Here is a 13,112-nt window from a genome sequence, read left to right as displayed (position 1 = left end):
GCAAGCCTTATAAAAAAATTAGCTCATATGAAAAACTGCTTATCAGTAATAATTTATAAGAAATCAACCATAGCTCAGTATGTACTTGATAACGTCAATGGCTATTAAACGTACATACATACCTGAGAGCCAGAAACACCAGATGACTGCATATAATACTGTTGGTTTTGTAGTTTTGCATACATGGAATACATTGGGTCTTCATTCATCAATTTGTTATACAAAGAAAGAGCCTCCATTGCTTTAACATTGAGCTCTGAAAGTTCTGAATGTTTCCTAGAAAACATATTTTACAGCTTATTCTACAATTTAGATAACTTCAGTACAGAACAGAAAATACAGGGAAACTTTCATGACGTGTGATAAGCAACATATTCTTACTGCTTGTGAAGTGATGCCTGATGACTGCCAGAATGTCAAATGGTACAATACTATAAAATGTTATGTGATTAGGGAAAAAAACCTTGAGACCTTCTCCCAGATGAGAAGCTACTAATAAATACACTTATTTTCTCTGCCAGTATTCACAGAAATGATTAAAATATCATTAAGTAACAACACTGGTATTTCTAAGGATGAATCTTAATTTGAGTTAAAATTTTTGACTTATTTTACCTGTCTATGTCTTCCAACTTTTCATCTATGAGAGGTCCCATCTGGTGGCACATTGCTAGAATAGAAAGACATTAAAATATATCGGAGTAATAAAGATTTCCATACTGCAAGACAGAAAGCAGCTTTTAAAAAAAATTATCAGACTGAAATGTGTAGATGTTAGTTCAATTTTTTTTTTTAAATCATTACTATAATCTATGCCAAAAAAGTTATAGTAACAGAGGTAGCGTCATAAAGAATTTAAGAATGAGATCCAGCTGAAGTTTTCAGTAGTGGTATAATTTTAAAAGTACATTTTAAAAAGAAAATAAAAATTCAGCAAAACAAAACACATTTAACATCCAGGGAGTGTAAAGCTGAAACTATTTTGCATTAAAAAGTTCAGGTAAATCTGAAAGGTGATCTCTTCTTCAAGGAATAAAATTTGCCACTGCAACCTAGATCATGTGCTCAACTAACATTACTACAAAAAGACTATTTAGGAAAACAATGAAGGGGAAAACAGGTTGCAATGATTCAAATTATCTGCACATCAAAGACACTAATAGCACATTGCTATCTCACTATTCAAACCACTAAACATGCAAAAACCGACATAGAAACTTCTTAGAAAAAGAACGGAAAAGCAATAAAATAAACAAAAATGCACCCCCTGCCAACTTTCAGCACAATGGCATGGGGTTCACGTAACTGCCAAGCAAGCCACAGTTAACTAACAGAAAGATGGCGTTTGTCAAACGTAAAATAAACAGACAAGGAAGCTGAAAGGGGATACTACAGTCTAACCCTACTCCAGAATGCAAAATGTGCCCACTTATCCAAGCAATCAACTATTTACTAATCAAGAGATGTGTTTAATCCCAAGAATGACTGTCAAACCGAGAGATGAGACAAAAAGATTAAGCCATCAAAGATGACCTAAATGCATTATAAGCAGTTCTGGAACACTGTCTTCACTCCTAGTTTTCCCAAATTTGAGATGCAGAAGGTCCTGAAAGCCTCTGGGCCATGATGGGTTAAAGGGCATCACTGATGTGTTGTTCCTTGAAGGGAACTGCAGGTGAAAGAGGAGTTGCATGAAAGGCACCCAGCTGCTTCTTTGAACCTGGGATCAGTAACATATTGGCAAAAATGCTGGGAACAGATGTAAAACCTGGTGTAAGTTCTGCCTATTTTTATGTATAACACAAAGTGTCGTAAAAGGCATGACAAGGATTGTTTAGATGTCTGTACGCTAACATGACGACTGCACTGCTGCCAACCACAAATCCTGGGTTCCTGCTACTGTTGGGATGAGCTCTCCAATTTAAAGACATTTGTGACTGGACATCTGGATGGCAGAAGAAAATGAAGTGGTTTTTTGTCAAATGTTGATCAGCACCTTCCACCACTGGTAGGAACCCAAGATCCAACACACATCTGTAACAAAATTCCCAGAACCTATGCCAAAAAAACCAGCCACCCAAAGCCTACCTGAGCATAAAGGAAGTACAGTCTTGAATATGGCACTGTGGAACTACATGCAGCCATATGTTTAGCAAGCACTCTTGTAGGTAGCTGGGGAGCGATCATTTGACTACACTGCAGCTTTCAGATTCTAGGAGCAGTCTCACGGTTTAATATAAAATTCAGCATTGTTCTAATGATCTCACAATGCATTTTGAAAGGACATCCTAATGTAAGACATATCTGGAGGTTCATTGACAAGCATACCTTTAATTTCTTTGCCTCTGTCCTGGACCCGATATAGGCAATCCGCTTCTTAGACAACAGCCTCTATAACTATATTTGGTACTTGAAAGAACAAAACCATTCATGTTTCTTTTTACCCCTCTTTAACTTTAGTGGAACTATAATACATGCAGACATGACACTGATGTGCAGTTCCTAAAACAGGATTAATTTACAGGTATGATGAACCAGACTGGTGTGGAAGGATGGGAGATAACAAAAAGTTTACGAGCTTATGCACTTTTTCCTAATTAACTTCTATATAGATCTGGAATCTGCCATTTTCTTAAAGTTTAGTCCTATCTGAATCATCAATTTAAGCCAATGTTCTATCTCATAATGGGTAAGTTTCTTTACTTCCTTCTCCAAAGTTCCCTTCCAAAAATTTTGCTGCATCTATCAACCTAGGTAGAATGGCCTATAATGCCTCTTTGAAGAGGTAGTCTGATTAATTTGAGTGTAAATGACTAGTCTAATTTGTAGTGCTCTATAAGGTATTCATTAATATTAAAGTCCTATAGAAATACGCATAGAAGTGAAAGCATGTGGGACGCCCACAGGTCTACTCTAAGCCTCAGTAGTATTTCTGCTTCCTCTCATGGAATCTTCCTTACACTCCTTCTGCAACTCATGCTGTGCTACTCTATGAAGGAAAAAAAACCCTGATGAATAAGATTGAATTAAGTATTCCTGGGTCTTGAAAAGGAAAAGAATATGGAATATAGTTTACTTGACAGAGGAGTGGGCTTGTTTTAAGTTAAAATTTTGCGGTTTGGTCTCCTAGATGTGGGAAACAGGAAGTGAGAAGATAATTACAGCTCAGGCACTTTCCTCAGGCATGCTTGTGATGTGCACATGAAGCTGAAGTAGTTTCAGCTTAGTTTCAATTTGGTTTGATACAGGTAATTACTAAAGAGGAAAACAACAACAACAAAAATCCATGAGATTTTCTTACCCTCAAGATGAAGCAATTCTGGGAGGTCTGGCTGGTCATCAGATGGATCTGCACTTTGTAACATCTGCAAGAGTTGGTCCATTTTATCCTAGAACACAATTTGTATAATTAGGGCATATGTGACGTAGGGGGAAGCATTAACACTTTTGGCCTAGTAAATTAAAGCAGCTATTTACAACAGCCATTTGGATCTCTTGGGACTTGGAAATATCTAGACTAACTTTAAGAAAATACAAATCATACATGCTACTTTACAGGAACGAAGATGCTTGAACAAGGAAAAGCCAAATGATAAAAATTATTAGTAGTAACAAGTGGAACATGCAGAATAACCCTTTATCACTAAAAGTCCTTCTAAACAGTATTTTTAAAGTAGTTTCTATTTTGCCATTCTAGTTATTACATATGCAATACTACCACCTAGTGGGATTAGTGCAAATGTTTTGACAGAAAACATCAAGAGAGTACTTTAAAAAGAAATGGGTACTTGTGATGGTGCAGTGACAGTACTTAAAAACTAAATTCACTGAAAAACGACCCTGCATTTTGTAAGTGTATGAGGCCTATCAGCATATAAGCAATGTCATTACCAATATACATGAAAAGGGTTATTTTAAGACAATGTTTGGAGGGTTTGCATGGTTGACTTCAGAATAGGTCATCCTTGATTAACCAGTTTAAGTGCAACCTATTTATAAAAATAGCAAAGGGTAGAAAATTAACAGACATAAACTCTTTGAAAAGTATGTCTTGGAGTGAACTATATTGCTTAACCAAACATTACATGTAAACGATTAAAAATCACTTTTTAGCTGAGTGCTATCAAATAAATAGCCTTTAACAGGCCAGAGTACCAAAGTGGAAACTAAAACCATGTTTTTTTCCTCCTTAAACCCAGGACAGACAGGAAGAAGCCAAATGAACTACTTCCTTAAAAATTATACTGTGGTAATTTTAAAAACAAAACAAGACACTAAAACATGATCCAGCGTCGAATCACAGAAGACAAAAGCTGGAAGGCACCTCAAGGCAGGCCTGAGATATGCTATTTCAGCAGATTACAAACAATATCTCTTGGGAGGAAGAGTATTTGAGGCAGGAGTTAAACAAGACTTTAGGAAGGCAGTGACTGATTTTTCATTTCAAAAAACCAGTGACAGAACCCTAGTTGAGAAAGAACTAGAAGGTCATGAGAGAGAAAGGAAAAAATTCTCAAGAGAAAAATTCTAAGCCCTCTGGAGGGGGGGGGGGGGGGGGGGGGAGAAAAAAGAAAAAAGAGGCAGGGGAAAAACATCCTGGGCTGAGAGTTCCTGGGAACCTTGCAGAATCACTGCGGTGAGATTGTGCAAATCTTACTAAATATTACTTACAGAGCAACAAAAAGCTTACAGTTTTCAGAGAAGGAAAGAGATCTTTCAGACTGGGGGAAGACAGTGGTGATTATACTGGAAATAAATCTAAGACAGCATTCAAGATGAGTATCTCTGAGGTATCCTGAAGTACTTAAAGCAAAACTTGAAAGCAAATGCATCACTCCACACCAAGCTTCTAGTTTGGACGTGAACAGCTGTACAATCCTGGAGTAGGGCCCTAAATGGAATGCAGTTTCCAAATTCAGTTTCAGAAATTCCTAATAACTTCAAAATACATGAGCAAATTAGAATACTGCAGGTTTTTTTTAATTTTAATTAAATCAACTTTCCCTTCCCATTCTCTTTTGATTATGTTCTCTTGATATTTCAAGTTATTTTTTAAGTACATGATGAAAGGGTTAAACATCACATATTTAAAGGTACCAGCACTTGAAAATCAACACTTTTATAATGCTTACTTCATCAATATAAACTGGTTCAGGCTCAGGTTCTATTGTCTCTACTTGAACTTCATCACTGAACTGCACTGTTTTCTTCTCAACTTTCACTGTAAGATAAACAGGCAGATTTTATTTGATAAAATAAAAATTAACAAAACAATGACATAAATGGTTATACAGCTAGCATGTTGCCTAAGTTCTTTGCATTTGAAACATCTACTGTGAAAATTTAAAAAATTAATATTTTGTTGACATTTGAAGGCCAAAAACATCTCCTCCATAGACTTAAACAATTTTCTTAAATCTGTAAATTGCATAAAAAAAGACGGTAGTTCACACAAGGTCAATAGAAACACATTTTAACAGTAAATGTCTTTATCATAGTCTCCCTGCACTTAACATACTTATTCATAAGTCATCAAGAAAACGGTAAGAGAGGGTGATTGGAAGAAATAGGGCTAATGAGTCAGATTTCAGAGAAAACGGGTAAAATCATCTATGACAAACCAGAGCCTTCTTTTGTCCAGAGCAAAGTACAGAATCAAAAGTTCTCAAATTTTGCTATCCCTTCTCCATTAAATAGTACCCACAAAGGCTTCTCACTCTTCTGTAGTAGAGGCCACAACAAAAAACCTGCCAAATACTACTCTTATCACACTACTCTTATCAGTTAGTCTTAACATAGAACCGATGACTCCTAAGGCATGTAATTCTGCTGACCTCATACCTTTAGCACACTTATATTGAGATCGTGGGAGATTGATCTTGCAAACCCATCAGGTTTACAGAAATCAGTTCTAGAATCTTAGAACCTTGTCTAATATTTAATATTTTTATTAAATATTTAGAGCAGGTTAGACTGATATAAATAGATACAAGATAATCAGTATGCAGAAAAAAAAGCTCCTTCCATTATGCACACATACATACCTACAGTATGTAGGTTTCTTGAATTGTTTGAACGGTGGTAATCTGTCTCCGACTCCTATCTGCCATGGGGTCTTCAGTTTTTCCTTGATTAGATATGTACCATTGCAACCAGGCAAAAAGGCAATTTGGAAAAAGACTGCTGCTGCATTTATCTAGGTGTCAATGGAGTTGTTAAATGAGTCTTAAAGAAGCTACTGACAAAGCCAGCAGCATACAGCATCATATTTTTCAGCAGATGCCAGCTTGGGCAACCTTGGTCTGACACAAAGATATGACTGTCGTTTGTGAGAGTACAGCAAGGGCTGCTCAGTTTTACTTCAAGCATCACATTAACTTGCAACTGAACTCTATCACAAGGGAAAGGAAACAGGGAAAATAAATCATGACAGAAATGTCTCTTGGGCCATGGTAAAGCTTAACATACATACATAAATGTAATGTTACTTACTCATTTCTGGCTCAGCAGAAAGATCAGCTGTTACAAAATTAGATGGAAACAATCCTATACCCTGATGAGTTTCACCTTTCCACCAATTTGGATCACTAAAGATAAAAAAAAAATAATTAAAAATCCCATACTTACATGGAGTTTTCCTAAGAATTACACCATACAAGGCATTTATATTACTTGTACATAAATACAATTTTTATATACGCAGAAATAGTTGTACAAGAATCTTCATGCAACTACATTTGTATGTAAAAATTCTAGGAGATAACTAAACAAAGTATTTAATATGTAAATATATTTTATTACAATTGTATTCCAATGTATGCTTCTACATAGAATATATGATTATTCCCGATTGATTTTTACAGTCTAATACACTTCTAGTAAGCATTCTATATAAATTACCTGTCATCAAGGATAGTTATAAGTTCTCCAGCTTTAAAAGTTAATTCGTTGTCTTCAGCAGCCTCAAAATCATAGATTGCACGAACCTTTCGGCCCTCATGTTTGTGATTTGTTAAAAGGCTTGAGGTGCTCGGATACAAACTAGAAAGTGTTGTTTGCTGTTGCCTTTGTTCTTTTAGTGACAGTTCAATAGCTACAAAAGAAGAGTTATTCACATGAAAATTCCCTGTAAAAATGGATTAAATGATATGAAAATTTAACTCTGTGAAAACTTCTAGTATAATTCCATTCCTGTTGCATCATAGTCAACTTCTGCCTTTCACTTAGAAATAATGGTAAAAAAAACCAAAAAGATGTTTTACAACTAGAGAGCACAATTCTGCCCATAGATTTACTGAGGCTTTCAACACAGACAGGATGAATAAATAGCACTTAAGCACAAACAGGATAACTCAGTGAAGTCATGCATTGTTTATTATTATATTATTGTTATTACCTTGAACTGATGTAAAGTATTTATGTTCTTACTAGCATATACATGATGTTGAACTTTTCCAGATCGCTTGAAACATTAAAAAGATACAGCTGTTCAGGTTCACACTGTTTCTCTGCTAGATCAGGAGTCTTTAGCCTGGATTCACAGAATCAGAGAATCGCACAGATTGGTGGAGGTTGGAAGACCCCTCTGGAGGTCATCTTGTCCAATCCCCTATACAAGTGGGGTCACCTAGAGCTGGCTGCCCAGGACTATGTCTAGACAGTTTTGAATATCTCCAAGGATGGAGACTCCACAACCTCCCTGGGCAACCTGTGCCAGTGCTCAGTCACTCTCACAGTAAAAAAGTGCCTCCTTAATTCATAATTAAGAGAAATATTTTTGCTTAGACAAGCAAAATTTTGTCCATTCCTTTTCTCCCCTGTGGCGGGTTGACCCTGGCTGGATGCCAGGTGCCCAGCAAAGCCATTCTATCACTCCCCTCTCCTCAGCTGGACGGGGGAGACAAAATATAACAAAGGGCTTGTGAGTCGAGATAAGGACAGGACAGATCACTCACCAATTACCGTCATGGGCAAAACAGACTCAACTTGGGGAAAATTAACTCAATTTATTACCAACCAACCAGAGTAGGGCAATGAGAAATAAAACCAAACCTCAGAACACCATCCCTCCACCCCTCCCTTCTTCTCAGGCACAACTTCACTCCTGAATTCTCCACCTACCCCCCAGCAGTGCAGGGGGACGGGGAATGGGGTTCACGTTCAGTTCATCACATGTTATCTCTGCCACTTCATCCTCTTCAGGGGCAGGACTCATCACACTCTTTCGCTGCTCCAGCGTGGGGTCCTTCCCATGGGAGACAGTCCTCCATTAACTTCTCCAACGTGGGTCCTTCCCATGGGCTGCAGTTCTTCACGAACTGCTCCAGCATGGGGCCCTTCCACAGCGTGCAGTCCTTCAGGAGCACACTGCTCCAGCGTGGGTCCCCCACGGGGTCACAAGTCCTGCCAGAAAACCTGCTCCAGTGTGGGCTCCTCTTTCCACAGATCCACAGGTCTTGCCAGGAGCCTGCTCCAGCGTGGGTTTCCCATGGGGTCACAGCCTCCTTCGGGCATCCACCTGCTCCAGCGTGGGGTCCTCACCGGGCTGCAGGTGGATATCTGCTCCACCAGGGACCTCCCTGGGCTGAAGGGGAACAGCCTGCCTCACCATGGTCTTCCCCACCACAGGCTGCAGGGGAATGTCTGCTCCAGTGCCTGGAGCACCTCCTCCCCCTCCTTCACTGACCTTGGGGTCTGCAGGGTTGTTTCTCTCACATATTCTCAATCCTCTCTCTGGCTGCTGTTTCTGTGTACCCCACAACTTTTTTTCCTTCTTAAATATGTTATCCCAGAGGCGCTACCACTATCGCTGATGGTCTTGGCCTTGGCCGGCGGCAGGTCCGTCTTAGAGCCGGCTGGTATGGGCTCTGTTGGACACAGTGGAAGCTTCCAGCAGCTTCTCACTGAAGCCACCCCTGTAATCTCCACCCTGCTCTGCTGCCCTGCCCCCCTCCCCCCCCCCCCCCCCCAAAACCTTACCACACAAACCCAATACATCCCCCTATCATTCCTTGAATAATTTTACATTTCTTGGTCATTTTCAATTAAAACTTGACTGAGCAGAAAGATTTCACTCATATTAAACTCCTCCAAGTTTGTGAAAAGAATGATCATGTTTAAGAAGGGACAGAGCTGACACAAAAAACAAGAGAACTTTAGAGAATCCATGCAGAATATGAACCTTTGAGACACAGATCCCTTTAGAAGTAGACTTTGTGGGGTCAACTGTTGAAGAAACCATTAATAACATATACAGATGGGCTAATGGCGATTTAAATAAATCAATGTTATAATAGAAAATGGATAAACAAAAAAAATTCTATCAAAGATGAGAAACTGCCAACATCCACCAACTACTAGTGCAAGAACTTCACTTTTATAGTGAATAGCCAGTTACAACTTTAAGCCCAAAGCCATACTACATACAAGGGCTAACATTTGATGCCTTTACATTGCTGAAGTTTCACCTCAAAAAACAGTGTCTAGACCATAAAAATCAAACCACTCCAAGAATAACTCTTCACATGTCTGGTATAGGATCATTAAATGACCTTTAAATATGCTTTAGTATAACAGTAAATCAGAAGAAACCATCCTAGTTTTGTTCACTGGGACTGCAGCAAGATATTTAACAGTCACTCAGGCTTACAGCAATCAAAGACCTAAAGTATACTACAGAAGCAGTATTCAAAAGAATAAAAGTTTAAAGTAGTATACTCAAAATACTTCACGTACAACTTATACTACAATCCTTATTTTCTCCCTCCAACAAATGTTTAAATTGCAAATGAACGTGCTTCACTTGCTCCAGGAAGAGGGAAAATCCAACTGCAGTACTTGTATCAAACATTTCCATAGTGGAGCATGTCCTTAACATAAGATTTTGCAGATTTTTTAGAGTGTTGTTTCCATTTGGCAAGGGAAAAAAAGTAAAAATCAGCAATTTTTCACATTTTTTACCCAAAGAATAGTTTTAATTTCTAACCCTTCAGGAATGGTACAAAAAGAAAGGAATAGTAATCATAACCACAATATACTATTCACATAGAGGAAGGAAGAAAAGCATTTGTTCCTGCTTTATTTGATATTTACCAATATATTCATCAGGTCAGCAAGTAAACGCACTCACCTTTAGCTAAATCCTCCTCTTCCTTTTTGTTGGCTGCTGTACCAGGATCTTTGGCAACTAGAGCGGGACTTGCTTTTGCCTGTTCAGCAGCCTAGCCAAAAGTGAAAGATGTAAAAAATGAAATCAACAAGAAACTGACAATTCATTAAGCTCACCATTTTGATTTGTATTCATCTGCAATATAAAAATCTAAAGTAAAGCAGAGCATTTCACCCCTCAAAGGAATGTTTTATTAAGACAAGAGAGATTTCACTTTGTTTGCCAAATATATTATAGAATTCAAAACTACAACTGTAAAATACAGAACCGAGGATAACAAGAATTTGTTTTACCCTTTAAGAACAACCGCAAAATTTCATATACCTGTGAACCAATAGCTGGAAAAGTAACTCCTTGCTCCTTAAGATTTTTTATCATAGCAGATATTAAACTAAGCTGTGGGTCATTCTTGAATTCATCAGTCCATTCTACCATAAGGGCTTTCAGCTTTTCACAAACTTTTGGATGACCCTGCAAGAACAGTCAAAACTAGTTAAATAACGTAGGAATCTGTTCTTAATTCCTTAATTTAAAATAATTTCATGTTACTGTCGATATAAACTATATAGACACTTTATTTTTAAGTCAAGTGTATGAGTGAGGGATATTTTTATTAGAAAGAGAGAATAGTATACCAGCATTTCATTTGTACTAGTACAATAGGTACTAGACCCAAAATAAAGTATAACAAGGTTATATAAAAGCCCTGTATTATCTCCATTTGCCTACCTCTGTATTTAGTGTTTCATTGCTGTAATTTAACGTGAAAATGAATTTGTACATTTGTAAATTAACACACGACACCCCACCTCCCCCAAACAGAATACATAAGTAACTCTAGTGTGAAATGGCATTCAGGAAGTTCTTTCTCACAGCCACAGTCTTCCCAGTAATCTTGTATCCTTCCCCCTGCCACCAGATTTCCAGTCTTCCAAAAGTAGATTCCATTCCACTTTCAGATTACCTCAATTCTCTGTCTGATTTCACTTTTCTATGAATTGTATAAATCAATGCAATACATTACCTTATTCAACACATTGCTTACTTCACTGGCAAAATCTCTTGAACAGACTTCTAAATGAAAGATTTTACCACAGTTTGAAACACATGCTCCTAGAAGCTAAAGAAAGAAAGAGTAAAACTCAGAGAAGATTTTTTGCAATATAACTTTTCAGGAAGGAAAAGCACTATATTAAAAAGAACCTACTGTTAATGCTTGCATAGCAACATGGGGATCTTTATGGTTCACTCTCTTCATAATAGAACGGAGACAGTCCTTAGGCCTAAAAACACAAGATAGATTTTAAAAAAATGTAATGGAATGAACATTTCCTATTGCACACATGACAATGCATGACAATGCTAACAGACAGCAAGCTCTCCTAAACACATTCAGTAAATTATTTAGTAGCTTATAAGTGCAACATCGAAAAAAAAAAAAAAATTAACACCATTAACAGTTGTAGCCACTTCTATCTGTAGGATTGCTAGCTTGCTTAGTTATCAAAACCTCCCAGTAAGTTACATTACCTTTGTAGTTAGAGATTACTGTAAATACTCCAGAAATGCACAAAATCCCTTACAAGTAGAGAACTGTAATTCTCTGTAGTCCACGCACCTACTCCTCTGTATTTCACATACATACGTAACAACATTTGCTTAAATACTGATTACCAACACCCTTTTGCTACTTTTTTTTTTTTACATTACCACCACTACATTCCTCAGGATCTCTTTGAATCTACCAAATAACATTTATAAAGAAGATATGCAATGAACCAACAAGTGCTAAAAAATTTTTAGACATCCTATATCAAAGTTTCAAAACAATTAAATACAGAATTCAAGTTTTACTTATGCTGTGGTAGATAGAAATAATATGAAAAGGAAATTTAAGGAAGAATTTGAACAGGAGTTTCAGACACAGTTTTGCATATTAAAATCTGTGTGACTTTCTGTTATTTTGTTCTGTTTTTAAACATGGTGGAAGGCTGAGCAAGGCTGGGGTAGGTAGAAATTATCATGGGCGTACAAGCATTATCTGTTGAATAGCCCTGAAAAGATAACCTTGAAAGAGGGCGAATATGGAAAGAAGAAAAGAGAAGGTAAATTTAAACTAAGAGATTTTATGCATTTCTAGAGTATTTATAGTAACTTTTTTTTTTTTTTTTTTTTTTTGGAAGCAAAATTATTTTTCTATTGAACTGATATCCAAGAACTAACATGAAACTTAGGTATAAGTTACACCACTGCTTGGCTATACTATATTTGGCAGTGTCTACATTTTACAGAAATGTCCACCTCATGTTTAGTAGTACTAATTATAGAAAATGCTGTCACACAGCAAGACTACATATCACTCAGTGTATACCTTCATATAACCAATTATTACAAATGAAGGCTATAAGGCAAGCACTGCCTTTTATCTTTTAATTATCCAAGACTTCTCATATGTTCACTTTAATTGAGAAAGAATACATGCTAAAAGTTTCAGAAATAACTGCTTTTTTTTAACTATTAATTTATGAGTAGGACTATCAATGTGATATGAGCACAAGCACAAAAAAGTGCATGTCCATTAATAGTTAAGCCAGTATTTATAAAGGCAGGGTGCAGGATCAAGAGCTTAGCAGTTCAGGAACAGGACCATTAGCCTAAAATTTTTTTATTGAGGAATCCAAAGTCTTATTAAAAAGTAATAAAGTAACAAGAAAGCCTCAAGCCAAATGAACTTCCACATGTGTCAAGAACAATTTTGAAAAGGAAAAAAAAAACCAAAAAAAACCCAAACCCAAAAACAAAACACCAAAAAAACAAACCCCACAAGAAACCCCTCAGTAATTCATAAATATGCCTTAAAAAAAATTTTTAAAAATCTACTTGCTCATATATTTAACAGAAACAATCAATATTTGTGTGTTAATGTTTCAACAAGCTCAAATGT

At 36.9% G+C, this 13,112-nt stretch overlaps 1 protein-coding gene across 1 annotated transcript in view; it reads right to left on the bottom strand.

The window, feature by feature from the left end:
* STAM (signal transducing adaptor molecule) overlaps nucleotides 1-13,112 on the bottom strand; it is a 39,028-nt gene that overhangs the window by 7,732 nt on the left and 18,184 nt on the right. The window contains exons 3-12 of the mRNA XM_049798541.1: nucleotides 11,376-11,451; nucleotides 11,193-11,288; nucleotides 10,493-10,639; nucleotides 10,130-10,220; nucleotides 6,901-7,093; nucleotides 6,493-6,587; nucleotides 5,133-5,221; nucleotides 3,302-3,389; nucleotides 616-670; nucleotides 123-276 (exon numbers count right to left, since the gene is read on the bottom strand). Of these exons, the coding sequence (XP_049654498.1) occupies nucleotides 123-276; nucleotides 616-670; nucleotides 3,302-3,389; nucleotides 5,133-5,221; nucleotides 6,493-6,587; nucleotides 6,901-7,093; nucleotides 10,130-10,220; nucleotides 10,493-10,639; nucleotides 11,193-11,288; nucleotides 11,376-11,451 (1,084 nt within the window). The remainder of the gene's footprint in view (nucleotides 1-122; nucleotides 277-615; nucleotides 671-3,301; nucleotides 3,390-5,132; nucleotides 5,222-6,492; nucleotides 6,588-6,900; nucleotides 7,094-10,129; nucleotides 10,221-10,492; nucleotides 10,640-11,192; nucleotides 11,289-11,375; nucleotides 11,452-13,112) is intronic.

This window comes from Accipiter gentilis, chromosome 4, assembly GCF_929443795.1.
Source record: "Accipiter gentilis chromosome 4, bAccGen1.1, whole genome shotgun sequence".
NCBI classification, from domain to species: Eukaryota; Metazoa; Chordata; class Aves; order Accipitriformes; family Accipitridae; genus Astur; species Astur gentilis.
This window is presented reverse-complemented; position numbering and strand designations above follow the sequence as displayed.